Source organism: Pipistrellus kuhlii, unplaced genomic scaffold, assembly GCF_014108245.1.
Source record: "Pipistrellus kuhlii isolate mPipKuh1 unplaced genomic scaffold, mPipKuh1.p scaffold_m20_p_22, whole genome shotgun sequence".
Taxonomy (NCBI): Eukaryota; Metazoa; Chordata; class Mammalia; order Chiroptera; family Vespertilionidae; genus Pipistrellus; species Pipistrellus kuhlii.
Window position 1 is genome coordinate 153,110 of NW_023425521.1, and position 19,861 is coordinate 172,970.

A 19,861-nucleotide genomic window follows, 5' to 3' on the forward strand; every position below is an offset into this window, starting at 1 on the left:
TTTAAAAATATATATTTTACTGATTTTTTTTTTTTTTTTACAGAGAGGAAGGGAGAAGGAGATTGGTTAGAAACATCAATCAGCCGCCTCCTGCATGCTCCCCACCAGGGATGTGCCCGCAAACAAGGCACATGCCCCTAACCGGAATTGAACCCGGGACCCTTCAGTCCTCAGGCCGATGCTCTACCCACCGAGCCAAACCCGTTAAAGCCAGAGTTTATGTTCTTAATAACTTTGTCTTGCTGCCTCTTCAAGGTACAGATAAACCTGAGTGCTAGGTTCAGGCAACAGGAAAAGGAACAGGACTGTGTATACACCAGCCCTCTTCAAAGTTCTTGCTTGGCCCCTACCTAGGACTGGCTCCCATACAGGACTCCATTGAGTAGTTAACTGAGGGGGAAAGGGAACTCTCCAATGTGCTGACTTCAAGGACTTTCTTCTAGCCCTGTCTCATTTCAGAAAGAGTCAGCACAAAAAAATAACCAAAGGAGGTAACCAAGGTAACTGAGAGGCCAAGCAGGCAGGCCTAGGCCCCAGAAATGCTCCTACCCCGAAAGACAACTGCAAGTCCCCTTCTCTCTCTCTGGGCTTTTGTTTCCTTCCTACTTGGTCTGGAGTTGTCGAGAATGCCCGGAACCAGCATTTTGATGCCATTGCAAAAGAAACTCAGCACCATCACACATGGCCAGGAACCAAGTAAGACATTTATTTGTGCTTTTCAAACAGAACAACCAGAGACTCCCTTCTCCAAAGGAAAAACCTTTGACAGGAGGGTTCCTTCTCTCTCACCTTCTCGGTGACAAGCCTGTGGAAAGGGCAGAAGTGGCGGTGTGGGCACGGTTAGAGACGGAATGAGCTGTGACAAGGCAGGTGTGGTTACAGGTCTGCTGAATATGCCTCTTCCCTCTTGCACTATTGATGGCTTACAGTTACTAACAGGTGTCAGAGGCGTGGGTACAGAGAAGAGTCCATGGTGTTGGTGGGTAGCAGAGGTGGGAAGTGGGAGCTTCTGATGATCAGTTTCTTTATAAAGGCAGGCGAGAGAGAAGGATATGTGTCCTACAGGAGGAAAAACACATACATTTGCATTCTGGTTTAAAATATAGGACGTATAAAAGGGCACAGAGTAAAAAGTGTCTCCCTGTCTCACAGTCATACTGTCCTTGGAGGCAACCAGCGTTAGCATTTTCTTTTTCCTTCCAGAGCATCTCATCTATCTATATAAAACCCTAATATGCAAATAGACCAAATGGCGGAATAACCAGCAGAAAGACTGGTCACTATGACACGTACTGACCACCAGGGGGCAGGTGCTCAATGCTGGAGCTGCCCCCACCCAGCCCCACGACAGTGTGGGTTGGGGCTGGCAAGTGGGTGGTACCAGGCCAAGGCAGGTGTGAGCAGGAAGGGCCCCAATCCCTGCCGGTAGCCCCATAGATCAGCCCTGATCACCAGTCAGGCCTAGGGACCTTAATTGTGCACGAATTTTGTGCACCAAGCCTCTAGTACATTTATAAGCAATTGGAAACTCCCTTTTTACATGAGTGGAGTAAGTTAGGCCTACCTTTCTTTGCTACTTTTTTCTCTCTCTTTAATTTACAAACATATCTTACAATGTATTCCATACTAATGGGGAGAGCTTCTTTTTTCTTTTTTACTGTTGCATAGTATTCAATTCTATGAATGTACTACAGTTATTTGGCTAGTTCTCTATTGAACATTTAGGTTATTTCCAATGGTTTGTTATTACCAACAAATAACTTTGTGTGACTAACATTTTGCATGCTGTAGGATAAACTCCTAGATGTGGAATTATTGGGTCAAAGATAAACAACTTTGTCATTAAATCAGTCAGTCAAACCTGTGAATCTGTGTAGATTTGAGAGAAAAATTCCAACCCTTCTACATTCATGGCCAGGAAATGGAGCCCTCGTTGGGAAAGCCATAAAGTCAAACCTGTGTGACAGGTCTGAGCTGGTGCTTTAGGCTGTATAAGGGCATCTGAAAGCAAGATCTATCCTTATGTGTTTTCCTAAAAGAATCCACTGCACACTAGAATGGAACTGGTCTGGAAGATTCCAACGACAGTTTGTATTACTGTCACACATGTCATCCCTCACCCCCAGCAATAAAATTGGCTCCCATTTCAGGCCGGAAGATGGAGCTAGTGATATCGTGCTAGCTTTGGGTGCCCTCTATCGCCATCCTAATTCTAAACAAAACCCATTCCCCGCCAAAGCAATTGCAACATTACCTTACCCAGAGCAAGCACTTACCCAACTGTTTTAAAATACGATGTGGTTCTTGCTCATAAAATGCAAGCCATATTCTTTATTACCCCAAAGTTAATTTATGTCCCCCAAGAATCCTCATACTGGGCTCCTAATTTTGGCCAATCGTATTGTAACACATGGGCATTTGGGGGAAGTGGTGCCATGCCTGGATTTGCAAGCTGGGATACAGACCCATGCTTATGGCACAGATTCCTAGTTGTCCTCAATATCCATTCTCCCCTTTTAATTTTATTAATGAACCCATCTTCCACTTTTAAGCTAGGTACAATAAAGCTTTCTTTGCAGCTTTGTCTTTCTGTCTGTATGCCTAAGTTCTGGCCAAAGGAAGGTAAGCAGAAGAGGTATGTGCAGCATCTGTGAAGTGTCCTTAAAAGGAGAAGGCGTGCCCTCTTATATTTCCTGCTGGGTAGGATACAGGCATGATAGTTGGAGCTGGAACACCCATCTTGGACCACGAGGTAATCTTAGGAATGTTGGCCACACGACCAAAACAAAACAATCACCACCACAACAAAAAAGCAAGGTACCTGGGACTCAGATACCTTGTATTATTTATGTCCGGGTTTTTACAGAAGAGAAAAATAAACTTCTATTTAATTAAACCAGTTATTTTGAGTTTTCTGTCCCATGTAGTTGAACTTAATCGTAACTGACACAGTCCCCTGATGATTTGGGCAAAACAACTCCAGAATCATCACCTTTCCATGGTGGGTTATGAGCACCACCTTTGGAAATGAAAAACAACTACTTCTCTGGCAACTCCCATCCTTCACAGAGAAACAAAGGTATGGCCAACACCGTCATCGGCCACAGTGTGGGTACCTGGGCTTCATCTGTCTTCTACTTCAAAGGCTGTGGTGAGGTACTCCTTTGGGACAATCCCAATGAGGCTGTTGAGCTCTCCTACCCACCAGCCATACACGTTATACTCCTGCAAAATGAAAAGAGAATGGTGTCAATTGAAATTTGGCCATGCTTCTGGTAATCTCTCATGGTGGTTACATGGGAGACTCTGTGGGGGTGGTTGACACCCTTGATGGGATTATTAAATGTTTAAAAAGTCATCTAGAGGAGGAAAGCAAACTGTTTTCATTTTGCCATCTTCCTGTCTACATTGTAAACTTCGCACATTTGATGCCTTGCTCAACTTAAAGAACACTTCCCTCCCTCCTTCTCTCCCTCCCTCCCTTCTTCTCTCCTTCCTTCCCTCCCCCTTCCTTCCTTCCTTCCTTCCTTCCTTCCTTCCTTCCTTCCTTCCTTCCTTCCTTCCTTCCTCCTTCCTTCCTCCCTCTCTTCTTCTCTTTCCTTCCCTCCCCCTTACTTCCTCCCTCCCTTCTTCTCTCCTTCCTTCCCTCTCCCTTTCTTCCTTCCTCCTTCCCTTCTTCTTTCCTTCCTTCCCTCTTCCTTCCTTATTTCCTTCCTTCCTTCCTTCCTTCCTTCCTTCCTTCCTTCCTTCCTTCCTTCCTTCCTTTTTCTTTCTTTTTACCGTAGTTGAATGGCTTCTTCAGAGAAATTTGAGCACATCCTAAAATGCCAGAACACTAAAGATACTCAGGGAGTCAGGTCATAGTTCAAATCAATATTTACCAAGCATCTTCTATGTGCAAAGTGCTGTCTGAGTTCCCATGAGATGTATAATGATGAATCAGAGCACTGCTTGCTCCCTGGGAGCTTACAGCAGAGAGTAATGGGCTTTGGAGTCAGACAGACTGGGATCTAATCCCCACGTGGTCATTGAGTAGCCATGTGACCTTAAGTTCCCCTAGCTTTAACTTCCTCTTCTGTAAGAGTAGGGAGACCATCACCCCTCCCCTATGTGGTGGGGATATAAGTGATGCCACAGAAGTGAAAACAATTCCAAGTCACTGATACATAGTAGGTGCTCCCAACATTAGAGGTGGGAGGTTGACAGGTACATTAATAATTACAGGCAGGCTAAGTGGTTGATCATCCACCCAGGAACCAAGAGGTCCCGGGTCAGAGCACATGCTTGGGTTGAAGTTCATGTGGTTGTTCTCCAGGGTTCTGTCCTGCCTTCTGACATGATGCACTTTCCTTGAGCCATCTTATATAACTGTGGTTTAGATACTAATATGTGTGTAAATGATTTCCAACCAGAATGGGCCCAGCCGAAACCGGTTTGGCTCAGTGGTAGAGCGTCGGTCTGCGGACTGAAAGGTCCCAGGTTCGATTCCGGTCAAGGGCATGTACCTTGGTTGCAGGCACATCCCCGGTAGGGGGTGTGCAAGAGGCAGCTGGTCGATGTTTCTCTCTCATTGATGTTTCTAGCTCTCTATCTCTCTCCCTTCCTCTCTGCAAGAAAAATCAATAAAATATATTTTAAAAAAAATGGGCCCAAAGAAATCCTTGTTAAATGAGGTTATGAGGGACTGAAAGGAGCAGCGGGGATTTGTACTCTCAGTTGAGCAGATTTAGTCACAGCTAACTACCAAGTATTCTCCTGGTGATGGAACTGGTTGTGGCAGGAACAGAGCAATTGCCTTTGGAGACATTTTCCCCAGATGGCTCTCTAAGTACCATGAAGACAGGCTCAAATGGCATAAGAAGTGAGACCCTTGAGTTGACCCTAAAAGGAGCAGAGAATTGTCTTTAAAAACCAGTCTCCAGCCCAGATCTAAAGGATGGGTTCCCAATACCCAAGTGTATGTCAAGCTGCTCAAACTAAATTTGATCCATCACTCTGCTTCTATTTCCACTCCCACTCCCAAAATTTCTATCCCTCCTGTTTCCTCTGTCTCAGTAAATGGTACCAGTAACTATGAGCTCAGTTACTCAAGCCAGAAACCCAGGAGTCATTTCCAATTTCACCCTCCCTTTCCCAATCAGCCCTTGAGTCCTGTCAATTCTCTTTCCAAAATGTTACTGGAATCCACCCACTTCTCTCCATTCCCACTGACAGTATTCTTGAGTCATGTCACAGTCGTCTCTCATGAGGACTATAGAAAATAACCTCCCAGTTGGTTTCTGTATCTCCAGTCTCATTCTCCTCCAATCTAGTCTTCGTTCTGCAGCCAGAATTCTTCTATTGTAAAATGTCACTGCTCTGCTCAAAACCTTAAAGTGGGTTCCCACTGCCTACTTATTGCCGACTTGTTAATAAGGTGGACAGAGCCCTTCATGTCCTGTTCCTGATCACTGCCCAGCACTTTCACTCAGCCCCTACGTCTGGCGGACCCTTAGTCCAACAGAACTAGTCTCAGCTGCTCCATGGCTACAGCCTCTCTCATCTTGGAGCCTTCCCTCTGCTGATTAGCCTCTATTTCCCTCTTCCCTTTCATGGGCTCAGTACTAAGCAGCTCTCAGATCTCAATTCCTGAGTCTCTCCAGGTTCTCTAGAATCCTCTCCCTGCCACTCTCTGATGGGGTGGGGGCCCTAGCCATGTGGTCCACAGGGCTGTGGCCTGTGCTTCCTTGGAAATGAGCGCATGATGCTAACTTGTATCGGTCTGCTTTTGTCTCCGTGGCAATCACTAGGTGGGGAGTTTTGTGAGAGCTGGGACCTTGTTGGTTTTCTTTGCTGTTGTATTCTCAGCACTCAGTGTGGTACCCAGCACAGAATGGGGCCAAAAAATACTTGTTAAATGAGGTTATGAAGGAATGAAGGGAAGCAGCGGGGATTTGTACTCTCAGTTGAGCAGATTTAGTTACAGTCAACTGCCAAATATTCTCCTGGGGATTGAACTGGTGGTGGCAGGAAGAGAGCAACTGCCTTTGGAGACATTTCGCCAAATGGCTCCCTAAGTACCGTGAAGACAGACTCAAATGGCATAAGAAGTGAGACCATTGAGTTGACCCTAAGAGGAACAGAGAATTATCTTTAAAAGTCAGTCTGAAATAAATGAATGTGTCTACCGCTTCTCCACACCAGACCTTATTCCCTTTCTCCCCAAGGCCAACTCCTCTACAGTCTGCACTGCCTTAAGGGAAATTACCCAGAATTCCTTAGCCTGTGCTGTTAGAACATTTTAAAAAATATATATATTTTATTGATTTTTTTTTTACAGAGAGGAAGAGAGAGGGATAGAGAGTTAGAAACATCAATGAGAGAGAATCATCGATACACCCCCACTGGGGATGTGTCCACAACCACAGTACATGCCCTTGACCGGAATCGAACCCGAGACCTTTCAGTCCGAAGGCGACGCTCTATCCACTGAGCCAAACCGGTCCTGGCTGTTAGAACATTTTTTAAAAAATATATTTTTATCGATTTCAGAGAGGAAGGAAGAGGGAGAGAGATAGAAACATCAATGATGACAGAGAGTCATTGATTGGCTACTTCCCACTGGGGACCAAGCCTGCAATCCAGGCATGTGACCTTGATCAGAATCAAACTTGGGACCCTTCAGTCCGTAGGCCGATGCTCTATCCACCGAGCCAAACTGGCTAGGGCTGAAAGGTCCCAGGTTCGATTCCGGTCAAGGGCATGTACATTTTAAAGCTCCTGTCGATATAAGTTATGTTCTTGTCCACCTCCCAACACTCAGGGCAGTTTCTACTATAAGTTTCCTTGTAGTATTGCCTTATGTTAGCATGTCACTGCCATGGACATGTCCATAGGGCCTTGTTGCGAAGGGGAAACACATCCTCTGTCGTCTCCTCTCATTGGAACTCATCAAAACTCTACTTTAGTTCTTCTGCTATCTCACAAATGGGGAGGGCATGATGTCTGACAGTCTTTTGAGGTGTGAAGAGTGGCCTTCTACCTACCAGATGCCGTCATCTTCATCACCAGAGGGGCTCAGAGTGATGAGGGGGCTTTCTCTCCCTAGGGGCTATTCACGACTCCTGACTGACATCCCCCTTTGAGCCTGATGCCAGGAGGAGGACCAGGCCTTGGGAAGGTCCACGTCAGCGCGAAGAGGGGGCAATCGGGAAGCAGATGCGGCGCGGGAGGACCCTGCTCTTGCTGGAGGGGAACACCGACCCTGCCGACCACAGATATGGCAGCCTCACCACAGTGGTGAGAACTGAAATGAGTGAAAGCAGCTCTCTGCCCTGCGGCACAGAGAAGCAGGCGGAAGTGTACGGAGAAGGGCACAGTCTCAGAGACCGTATGTATCCTGCCGTGGGAGCCTCGGAGCTTAATCAAAGCACCCACAGGCCTTGAGATCTGACTGTCTTCCCCAGATTTCATCCCTTGGCTGGATACCCAGGAAGGGCTGCGGGGCTGAGACGTATGAAGCATGGATGGAGCATTTCTAGCCTCCTCTCTCACTGTCCCCCACGGCCCCAGGCTTTGCTCCAGCCCAGCCGAAACACCACGAGGTATTTTAAAATAATTTCTACTTTGATGAATTGCTGGGGAGTCCACAATTGCTCATAATCAAAGGGAGAGAAATGCAAATGAGATCCGGCCGAGAACTATCACCACCAAACGTTTATTTCACTGCACAGTGCCAAAAAGAATTAAAACAACATTAAACTCACAGCAATCATGTTTAAGCCCTCGTTTCCAAGTGCCAAATTGCACCACTCTGGATCATACAGATGTTCGTTAATTATGCTAATTTTTATTAAACTATTAAAACGGAGAGAGAACTGGCTCAACCAGGCAGACCCCAGCTCCGAATGAACTCTGCTCTTGTCTAGAGGTGCGAATTTACTGCATTTTTATTAAGTTGCTGAGTCTTGGATTCGTTTTTTTGGGATGGCAGAGGGGCCCGAATTCTTGGGGTTCAACGTTTTAAATAAAGTTTGACTTCTTTGCCTAGATGTTTGGAAAGACAAGAAAAACGTGGAGACCTCCCCGGAAGACCTCAAATACTCGATACGGGAATATGCACCTACAAGTGACAATGTCAGGGGATCAGAATCACGAAGGCTCCCCATGCTTGTAACTCTGTAGACTGGTACACTGCGCATGGCAGCGCTAAGATGTTAATTATACAAAACTGTTCACAGAAGATGCTTTAGATAAGAATATAAAAAGCTATTTAAAAAACCCTTCACACCCGCGCTTGCTTTTGCCACAGTCTTTTAAGAAGACTTTCCTCGGAAAACAGCACAATAGTTTGTTCTCATCCTAAGTATCTCTAGGCTCGATTAAACATCTGTTCCCTTCAACACCAACGCTACCTCACCTCCCTGAACCCCCCTCTCCCCCCAATGAAGGAGCCTTAAAAAAAAAGAAGGGTTGGCTACTTGGAGTCCATTGTCTGGTTGGAGGAGCTACCAGCCTGAGTGAGCGGAGCGTCGAGCGAACCTGAAATCGACACAGCATCACCCACAGCAACAAGCGGAAGTGTCGATGGGGGGCTGCACGCTGCCATAAACGGATTTATGCGGCTAATCTCCGTCACCGAGGAAAAAAGAACCCCACCAAACCTGCCATAAAGAGAACAGCGGATTCTATAAACAAAAAGCAGTATGGCCACCAGCCACTGGCACGTCGCACAGTGGGACTCCGCCTCCAGTGGCTTCCTATTGCTCTTTATGGTTTCCAGACTATCACGGACCTCCTCGGTGCTCCTCCTGTCACAGGGCCCTGAGTCCCCGTGTGGGGCTGCAAATACCCTGTCAGTAGGTGTCAGGGGCTATCAGGGGGAGAACCAGCAGGCGCCCATCATAAGCCTTAAAAGAGATTAAATACCCCGACTCCGTGATTGCTGCATTTTAATTTCTCTCCTCCCCGCTGGTTCCTATTTGGATAAGCTCTTCCGTGGCTCCCCTGGAGGAGCGCAGACATGACCTGAAATGACCATCCTGTCTTGGGATGAGAATTCAATTTCTAGGCTCAGTGACTCCTGGGCTGTTCCAACAATAGGGAATCTCCATCCTCTAGGACACAGATTCTGATGCTGGCGTCTGTGAACCCCTGGCCTGTCCGTGGATGGACGTGAAGGAATCTTCGAACTCCTTAAAATGGTGTAAAATCTTTTTTTAAAAAAATATATTTTATTGATTTTTTTTTTTTTTTACAGAGAGGGATAGAGAGCTAGAAACATTGATGAGAGAGAAACGTTGACCAACGTCGACCATGCACACCCCCTACTGGGGATGCGCTCACAAACCAGTGTACATGCCCTTGACCGGAATCGAACCTGGGACCTTTCAGTCCACAGACTGATACTCTATCCACTGAGCCAAACTGGTTTTGGCTGGTGTAAAAGCTTGGGTACACGTCCAGATCTTTGATCAGATTCTCAAAGGATTTATACGCCTGTTCACAAACCAGTGCTCTAGGGCAGCGGGCGCCAACCGGTGGTCCTTGGACCCCTGGTGGCTTGTGAGGTCTGAAAGGTTGGCGACCGCTGCTCTAGAGGGAAATGCGATGCTCTTTACAGCCTGGATCTGCACTCTGGCCCAGGGTGCCATCGTCACCGCCCTCCCCCCTTTGAAAAAACACAATGAAAGGAAATCAGGAATCCTTGTTCTGGCTGCTGGGTTTCCTATGTTTCAGCCCTCCTGCTGCAGAGTCTGTCCCTTCTTCAGATGCTGGCCGAGCCTTGTGTCCTTTCTAAGGCACCACCTCTGATACTCTATCCACTGAGCCAAACCGGTTTCGGCAGAAATGCTCTCTTTTCACATTGACTTAAGCCTCCGTGGAAGACGATTCCCAGAAAAAGGTCTCATACTTTCATTCGTTTAACCACCCAAGTTCACTATATCTGCCCTTGTAAACAACAGAATTCCTCTTCCCCGGAACAATCCATCAGCCCCTCACATGAAAGATCAAGACATGCTTGATAAACGTATGGGAAAGGCCAGTCAACCACAGAATTATTTGTTTCTGATTGCTTATTTCTCTATTCGTGCGTGTGCACCATACATTATCATTGGTAAAGGCGGGGAATTTGGATTCCTAGGTGGAGTAGATGGTAATATTCCAGAGTCAGCCGAAAAATATCCCATTTCTACTCTGGATTGGCCCACAGTGTCTCTACTCTTAAAATCCAGCTTTGGAAATTTAATGCTTCCTGAGGATACCGTAAATGATTAAATAAATTGAGGGCTCTAACTCAGTACCCTTCCTGCTGCTGAGGAAAACCAGTCTGGGGACAGGCATTGCTCTCCAGAGACTAACAGGGCCTGCTTCTCGGCACAGTGGTTTGGTGAGGAGGGTCTGCAGGAGCAGGGAGGCGCTCAGTCGGGCGGACAGCGGGTCAGTGGTGGTGAAACCCGTGAGCAGCTCAGAGCCCAGCGCTTGGCTGAAACCTTGGCGGCCTCTCCGGACTGTATCACGCGGTGTTTTTAGTTGTTGGCCGCCGTGTTCTCTTTCCTCCATGACTCCGGGTCTTTGTCTTTGAATAATAAAAACGAGTTGTGAAGCTTGCCTCAGTGAACCCGGGGCATGGTTACATTTCAGAGGATTTGCTAGCCGGGAGGTCGATGGGCCTGGATGCGGGGTAGCGCGGGAAAAGCATGTGAGTGTAAGAAAGGGAACATGGACAGGTTGGATGGTCAGTGAGAGCAATTGGGGAGGGGGAGGGCGGGTAACAGAGCAACAATGCTACAAAACTCGCTCCCTAGCTAAGTGTTCTGAGGAGTAGAACATTCTAGAGCAAGGGGGCATTCGGCCCCAAGTCTGAAGCTTATGCCTTGCAGTGGGAATGAGTGGACAATGATCCAATCAAGGCCAGAGAGGTGTGCAGGACCCTGTGTACAAACTGGACATGGCTGGTGATGGAAGCGTGTGCAAACCTCATAGCGTGCATGGCAGAGAAACCCTAAGCCGCGAAGGGAAGAGGGGAGGTGGCACAGGGCAGCCAGGGACGAGAAACAAGACAGAAACACACAGCTGGAACTCGGCCTGAAGAACAGAGAAAGGGCAAAGGGAAGGTAAACGCGTTGCCGTTGAGAGAAAGCAAGGTGCCAGGCGCAGAACCCAGGGACAATGGAGACAGCGCCATTTGGGAGCTGATAGGATTGTGATGCCATGTGAGACCCGAGTATTAATATGGATTCCACAAACGGCAGCTCGCCCGCTCCGCACCGCACCGCTCTGTTTTGCTCTGACCGCAGTGCCAGCCTCAGGCGCCACAACACAATTTGGAAACGATGTGACGGAAATGTTTAATCTGCTCGGCCCATCTGTGCGGCGCGCTCCTCCCGCTCTCCCTGCGAGAGGCGCCGTGCATCTCCACATCGCCTTTAATATTCTCCTAAATCACCTCCCCAGCGCACTTCAAGGGCCATTGCTACAATATCACAGGTTCATCTAAAGTGCAATGGGGAGGGGTCCGGGGAGGAGGCCCAGGCCGGGATATTTTTTATTTTAAAATAATTTCCAGAGATGGTCTTTCCTGCTTTCCTTTAAAAAAAAAAAAAAAAAATGAAGGAAAGTTATTCTACTGTTGCCGTAAGGGTATTGAGGTTGTTGGGTGCAAAACAGGGCAGGATAGAGTGGAGTCGTTCTCCAAAGAATTATTTTTATTCATCTCGGTCCCCTCAATCGGACACGGGAGGGATGCTCGTTTCCTCTTATCGCTGTTTCTTGCACCTCGCAAGGGTGACGGGTTCATTTGGGGCCGGTGCCTCTCTGCTTCCTGCTGTTTGTGTCGGACCCGGCCCCGCTCGACACAAAGACACCTTGTTCAGGGCGGATACACATTTAGTCCCAGGCCAACAGGCCCGCGTCGGAAAGGGACACTGCATGATCTAGTTTAGCTTAAAAAAAAAAAAATCTCAGGTTTTTCTCTCGTTAAGTGCAGATGGTGAGTGCCAGATTTCTGCTCCCTGTCCCCCACTAGATGCTGCCAGATTCTGCGATGTGGGGCTTTAGACGATAGGAAGGAAGCTTGGGGCAGGTTTCGGAGGAGAACGAGGAGATAGACAAGCCACCCTGTTCCAGACCCTCAGACAAACGGGGGAAGAGAGTTGCACATCAAGAAAATTAGGATTCCTTTTTTTTTTTTTTTTGCGTTGTGAATTAAAGGAATGAATAATTTAATCCCCAAGATTGTTCCGGCGAGGGAAAAGGCAGCGTCCCAGTTGCGGGAGCCCTGCAGCCTGCCGGTGTGTTACATCATCTGCACACATAGGCGTTGCCATGGCAACCGCTTATAGCTTCATTTCCTGGATCCCTCTAGGGGGTGTCACAGCCAGATCCACCTGCTTTTCACCCTACCCTCGGCGGGGTCATGGTAAGGTCGCCAGAATAAATGAACGCGGGTACTAATGATCTGTTTACTGCTGTTTATGCTCTGTGTGTGTCAGGGGCACGCACATTTGGAGAGCTCATTATGCTTGCAATTAGAATGCACCATCGCTAGATATTTAACTCCTTTTTCTTTTAAATTAGCATTTTAATAACATTCTTTGAGCGGAGAAACAAAATGACCATTTTTCACGGACAAACTTCTAGCTGTAGGTGCAACTTTAATGGCAAAGTTGTGAAGGGGAAAGAAGGGAGAGAGAGAGAGAGAGAAAAAAAGGCCATTTTTACCACTTTCACCCTCCGTTCTTACCAAAAGGATATTTTTATTTGCTTTCTAACACACTCAATTTCCTAAATTTGTTTTGAATCCAATTATTTTGGGCGGTTTAAAGTACCACATGCTCTTGCTGGACGGAAATTAGCAGCGATTGAAATTAACTTTCTGTGTGACCTGTGAAAGGGGCTAACGTAATTACAAGTGTGTGTAGGAAACCCTTCCTTCCTCCAGAAGACCCTCGCTGTAGGACCAGGCTGTGATCAAACGATTCTATTTATCGGGATATCTTTAGACAATAACTGCGGGGGCTATTTCCTTTCAAACGGCGATTGCAATTCTGTTTCTATTGTGTAATTCTCGGGATTACTTCTTAGAGATCCACGATGACAGAAACATCATTATAGGCAGGATGAATAGTAAGCAGGAAGCATGCACATAACACCAGCATCATGGACCATTTGAAAGCGGCACGATCTTGGACTGTCACAAAGCAAGAGAGACAGGACAGGAAAGGGACCGTACAGAGACCCACGGGGTCAGCACAGTCCGTAAGGTGCTGCTTTTTAGGGACCGGCCAGCACCTTTGCTAAGGTGTGTTTCTAGATGCTCTGTTTGCAGAAGGTACAGTGAAAAATAACAATTTGAATGTTTCGATTATCTCTCGCAGCCCATTCCATTTTCATTATTTATTTCCTATAAACCGGGACCTCGCCGAACATAACTCTGCAGACAAGGAGCTGGATGGGACAGCCAATGTGAACGAGGAGATAGATGGTGGGCGTATGGAAGATAGATGCTATGTGTTTATGAAAAAGAGCAGGGTGTCTGCATGCGAACATCCACAGAGGAGAGCAAGCCAGCCTGTGAGCTGTAGCTGGTATTTATGGGGAAAAAAGTGTAAGGAAGGTTGTATGGGAACAAGCACGCCGAGCCTGAAAAGGGTTGCTCCCCCCCCCATCCTCTCGGAATCCACTCCCAGGTTCCGTTAAGATGCCCCGTGCTCGCGGTGGCTCCTGTGATACCTCACAAGCCTTTCCATGACAACAGACGGGGGGATTTCACAGGGAGAAGACTCAGGAGGTCAACAGTTGAAAAGCGAGAGTTAGAAAGAGAGATATTTATGGACATCCAAACAATCCCACTGAAAAAAGGAGGGGGGGGCGAATTTAAAGACGCAGCAGGAAAAAAAAAAAAAAGCCTTTCTAAAGATGCAGGTTTAAAATGTTGATGCTTTGGAATCAGCCGATTTGCACCTTAGGATCTGCCGTTTCATAAATAAAATACGGGTGGCACAGGCTGTAATTTGGTGATAGCCACCCAGGACATGTCTAGATGCACTTGTGTTATTTTAATTAAATACTGCATTATGGTTTGTGACAACTACAGAGCTACCGCGTAAATGAATTCAGAATTAAAGTGTTACTTAGGCATCCAGTAATTTTTGTTCCGTGCCTCAGTTTTACAGAGCAAATAGCTATAAAATCAAGATGTTTGTTCATTTACAGATGGAGCCGGGTTGTTGTTGCTGTTTTTTTCCTCCTTAATCCTCGTGCACAAGAAAGAAGACAGAGCTGAGCCTGGCTCCCGACACCCTTAGCTTATGAGCCACATCACAAAGAAAAACACAGCCTCTTGACTATAATGTTGAATGCTGAATATTAATTGCTGGTATTATGCTTATCTTTCTAGCCGGGTCTGTCTTTTCATAATTATTCTGATGGGCTGCAGTCTTGCATTGCCAGGAGATTTTTTTCTCCTTTGTTTAACAGTGTGAAACCTATTTTATTTTATTTTTTTTAAATCTTCAAGTTCAGTGCTCCTTGGAAGTTTTTTTTTGTATCTGGAACGCTTCCCCCAATACAAAATATTAGTGGGAAGAGAGAAGCCGCTGGAGCTTTTTGCTAAAAAGATGATGCACATGTCTGCATCCAAGAGAAAATACGTTTTCCATTCTAGCAATATTAATGTTTCCTTAATGAAGCTGGAGAGGGTGTGACAATTTGATATAATCAGTTGGTTAGTTTAAATGTCACATCACTAGCAAATCATAAGAAAGGTTCAGAGTATTATCATCTCACAGGCACAGATTTTCGCTCAAAATTAATATGGCAGAGTAAAAAGATTTTCGTTCAACTCTGAGCGTGTAATTGTATCATTACTGTGTCATACGTCAGGGTGAAAGATTTTAAAGGACAAGTTTTCTGAAACCGTTGTCTTCTTTCTCGTTTGATAAGCAATGTACTCTTTTTATTAGCCTCAAATACCACACGTCTGGCCGCGTCTGGCAAATTCCAGCTTTTCTTCGTTCTCACCAAATTACCCCAAACTCCTCATTGCTAATCCTATAACCTCATTGACAAAGAGGTTATAATTTGCTTCAATATTTTGCTAGTTTGGCTGGAGAGCTGAATGCATACGCCACCAAGAAACACTGGCAGGCAGAGGCTTGGGGAGGCTGAGCTCCTTTTGAGAAAATAATTACCCAGAAACAAAGCTTTTGTGACTCCTTTTAAATAGAGCATCCCACCGAAATGTTGCGCAGCCTCCCTGGCAGATTAGTGAGGAGTTTATTACTAAATCTCTGTCTAATAAACGTGCAGTTGACTCCGGAGGAGCTGCTTGTTATAATACTGGCAGTGGGAAATGGAGGAAATGTCACCGTTAAAGACACAAATTCCCCCCATAATATATTCGAATGGAAACCTCTGAATCCAATACTACATGGGCATATCTAATAAATTCACAATATTTCAGCCTCAACAGCCTTCACCGGTTAGTTTTCTAGATTTATGTGGTAAAAAATTACTCAGTGATGAATATGGTTTATTCTGTGCAGTATTGGAGGTATAAGGAATTAAACTACCGTCTTTAACAGTGAATTTATTATTACCTCTGTCAAAAGACGAAGACTTTAACAGCACTTGTTATAAATTCACTGCAAAATAAATGGCTGGGATTTTTTTTTTTTTTTTTTTTTTTTTTACCACTGGAGTTTGTAAAGCATCGGGCTATTCGGAGCATTAACCTAAACCTGCCATGGCTTATATGGTTCTAGGTAAACATTTCTGTCTGGGCCTCGGTTAATTATTTGATCTAGGACTTTCCACCTGACTTAAAGGTGTGTGTGTGTGTGTGTGTGTGTGTGTGTGTGTGTGTATTTAGAAAGTGAAAGGATGACAGTTTAGGAGTAAGGAGTGCAAAATGCCGATTTAATTCTTTTTTTTAAAAAATAAATGGGTTTTATAATAAATGGCCAAGTTTGGAGGATACAGTTGATATGCAGTTTGAACTCTTATTAGCAGGTTAATATGCGTGCATCTGCGCACACACACATACACACATGGTCACACACACATACACACATACACAAACACCCTCTCCCTTTTGTCCTCTCTTGGAATGGGTGTCCCCTCATTTATAAAAATTACCTGGAAGGAATGAGGCTGCCAGGGTTTGTTCTAGACGATTGGTTCCTGTCTGGGGGAAAGGAATGGCCTGCCCTGAATTTGACCGGTGTGTGACCGTTGCCTTCCAGCTGACCCCAAACCCCATTTCCATCCTCCTAACGCCGTGGCCTCCCCTAGGGGTCATTAACGAGAGAAAACACCATCACCACCATCATCATCTTCGTCATCGCAGCACAGTGTTGACCCGCTTGTTAACATGAAATGGGGTGGTGGGGACAGCTTCTGCGTCTCTTTCTTATCATCATAAATAAGAACAGATATTTTCCGATGGTATCCCCCTTCCCCGCCCCCTTCGGTTAGGTCAGAGGTGAGTAATGGCTCTTTGACAAGCATTGATCAGTTTCATCACCCTGTTTGGGCAGCCAGCCCCCAGGCCTGTACTCTCCCTCCTCACTGCCCACGGATTACCTCCCAGATAACCCCACCCATCCCCCACGCTGCCGCGCAGGGGCTAACGGTGCCTGAGGAAGTCCTGAATGGACACTAGATGTCACCAAACACCTCCTTTCCCTCAGAGCCCTGCCATTAAAAACAAAACAAAAACGCACAACCCCACACACCCCTTCCTTTAAGGCAATGGAAGGAATGGACTCATCTGTTTTTATGAGGGTTCTTGTCACATTCAACGAAGTAAAGCGGAAGGACTGCTGCGTTCGGATAATTTTTACAACACGCGGTTCTCTTTTGGAGGGGCGGGGGGTCAAGGGAAGGGAAAGGTCTACCCTCTTTAAGGAGTCCTCTGAGGGAGGAGGTGGAGAACGTGGGGCTTTCAAATTCCCATCAGAACAGACAGGGAGTTGGTTGACGTAGACCAGGTGTGCTGGCAACAGGCCTGCTGCATTCGGGTCACCAGGAGCCGGGGTTGGAGCTGGGATCCGGCCTGAGTGTAAGTCGCTCCAACCGAGTGCTGGAAGCGAAATGTCACTCAGGGTGACCAAACCAGTCCACCCTCATCCACACAAAGCCCATGGCCCTCTCACAGCATCACAGTGAGTTCGACGTGAAACTTGGCCTTGACTATGAGAGTCCCTGCTTTCAGATCAACTGCTCCAGCAGAGAAGACGGCCGAAGTGGGTGTGTTTGGGTCTCCCCACCCCAGCTAAGCTGCCGTGTCAGTATGAACCTTACGTGGTGCCCACCTGTTGCCGCAACCCTGATTTCCACGGGAGTAAGCAGCCGGACAAGTCTTGGGAGGAGCCCAAGGCCAACTCACGAGGCACACGACGTAAGCCCGAGAGAGGCAGCCTGCTGACTTGGTTTACCTTAAATGCAAGGATCTCCTGTCCTTTCCAGTCAACGGAGAAGGAGTTTCTCTCTCGTTCTCTCTTTAATTCACCCTTATCTGCCGGACAGCTCGCGTCACTAGAGGAGGTTTAGTTTTTAAACGGGCAGGTACGCAATCTTGCAGAGTGGAACAAGCCTTTTTATTGCTTAGGGAAAGGGTGATGTGACGAGAGGCCGTGGAGCCAGGAAGACAGAGTCACGTCTCTGAAAGCTGGGCCTGGGCCGTGTCTTATCCAAAGAGAGGCTTCTCCCCGCCCCTCCCCGCACTGACAGTCACAGGAGAGACGAAGCCAGAACGCAGCGTTCCTGCGCGGAGGGTGATTCAGCACCTGCCCCGTCATGCCCGGTGCCCAGGCTGAATGGGTTTTCGGAGTACACCTGTTGTTGAACCCCTGCCAAGTACTGATGGCCACCAACCCCCAAATCACTTCTCCCCGCTGTTGATGTTGGGAATGTCAGACAGGACCGAGCAGCAGCCGGCGTGTATTTCAAACGCAGCAGATGGATTTTTATATTAGCTCCTATTTCATGTTCAGGCAGAGCGGCCGCCACACTAAAACCGCAGCCTCGACGCTGCCGCGCTGCTTCTGTGAGATTAATTCTGGGAAATTAATTGGGACAAGATTGAAAAGGAAATTAAAATGCAGCTGAGTGAACAGGCCTTTCAAACACCTTTTTCCCCCTGCTCTGTTCAAACTTGGATTCTGCCGCGGTCGCGGGCATCGTGGGAAGTAATTTACGAGAGGCAGGCTCTCAGGAGCCATCGGTTACGTCTGAGGGAGCCCGCACCAGCACGCAATCTGGAGGCACTGGGAGCGCGGCACCCCGCTGCGCCCCGAGCTGCGCCCCTGCGCCGGTGGAAGCTGAGCTTAGTCCCTGTGTCGTTGGAAAGAGCTTTTCAGAACTAACTGGGTCCGGAAGGAATGCGGGAACATCACCATCGCTGGGTGCACAGAGCTGCTTTGTTATTAAAAATCTCCCTTGTTTGGCTCAGTGGATAGAGCGTGGGCCTGCGGACTGAAAGGTCCCAGGTTCGATTCCGGTCAAGGGCATGTACCTTGGTTGCAGGCACATCCCCAGTAGGGGGTGTGCAAGAGGCAGCTGGTCAATGTTTCTCTCTCATCGATGTTTCTAGCTCTCTCTCACTCTCCTTTCCTCTCTGTAAAAAAATCAATTATATATATATATATATATATATATATATATATATATATATATATATATAATCTCCCTTCAGTGTATGTTAAGGCTCAAACTGGAACTCGGTGAATGAGGTGGGCATGAAGTGGCATGGGGCTGACGACAGTCTGGATGTGCTGGGGTGGGTCAGTGGGAGTCCTGCTGACTCTGCCACCGGCCACTGCGTCAGAGCTTGGATACGTGGCTCTGGCCTCTCCTCAAAGGAGGAGTCTGAGCAGTTCTGTCAGTGGTGAACTCTCAGGCCAGAGAGGACATGGTGCATTTTCATGCAGGTCTCTTCCCTTCTTTTATTTCCAGGTGAGTACATTTTGTGCTTCTGAGCACCTCCATGGAGAGATCTTGGCTACCTTTTTTCCTCTCTCAAGTCACCAGTAGTTTACTGACCTGCTAGTTTGTATCCAGCATTAACCCAGAAAGTGTGTTAGTGGAAAGGGGAGTTGATAGTAACCATTTCCTAGATGCCAGGCGCTTCTTTACACGGATTCTCTAATGTCAGCATCACAACAATACCCTATGGGTAGAGATTAGCCCACTTTTTACAGATGGGGAGGCTGAGGAGCAGCCAGATTAAGTGACTTTGCTCAAGGTCGCACAAGTAACCCATTGGCTATCGACTTGTGTCCCTAAGAATAGAACAGGTGACTGGGCATTTGGTTATCTATGGGCTACATCTTTCTTACCCAGGCAGACATCTTCTCTGGATTTTTATTTATTTATGTATTATTATTATTATAATTATTATTTTAGAGAGTAAATAACTCTTTGGATTCTTCCTGCCCTTAGGCTCCAGGTCCTAACAACCTCCCCTGGCTCTGGGATTCTAGGATTCAAGGTTGGGTCATATGTGGGCAATTCTTAAGAAACAGTAGGGGGCAGCATGACCCTAAGAATAAAGCTGTATTTCTCTCCCTTCCCCCCTCCCTCCCCCTCTCCTCCAATCCTCACTGCCAACTCTCTTCCCTGTCCTGGGGCCATTTCTGTTATCCACCCATCCTCCTTCAAAATATTTATTTTATCATAAATGAGAGGGGATGGGGAACCTGATACATTTATGAAGGCCCAAAACAAAAGAGCTCATAATTGGAAATGTTTATTCACTTAATCTGAATAAATGCATTTTGTGTGTGTGTGTGTGTGTGTGTGTAATTTCTTTAGTGGTTTTGCAGTATCAGGTAATGTTTGAGGTGGAAGGAACCTCAGAGTTCATCCGTCAGAACTC

The 19,861-nt window shown here is 46.8% G+C and overlaps 1 protein-coding gene across 2 annotated transcripts in view; it reads right to left on the reverse strand.

Annotated features, from left to right (window-relative positions):
* Nucleotides 1–612: 612 nt before the first annotated feature.
* The window catches only part of SKAP1 (src kinase associated phosphoprotein 1), a 253,543-nt gene continuing 234,294 nt past the window's right edge, over nt 613–19,861 (reverse strand). For both annotated transcript variants that reach the window (XM_036451284.2, XM_036451283.2), the window contains 2 exons: nt 3,117–3,225; nt 613–1,059 (listed from right to left, as the gene is read on the reverse strand). In XM_036451284.2, coding sequence (XP_036307177.1) covers nt 3,124–3,225 — 102 coding nt within the window. In that variant the 3' untranslated portion in view covers nt 613–1,059; nt 3,117–3,123. The remainder of the gene's footprint in view (nt 1,060–3,116; nt 3,226–19,861) is intronic.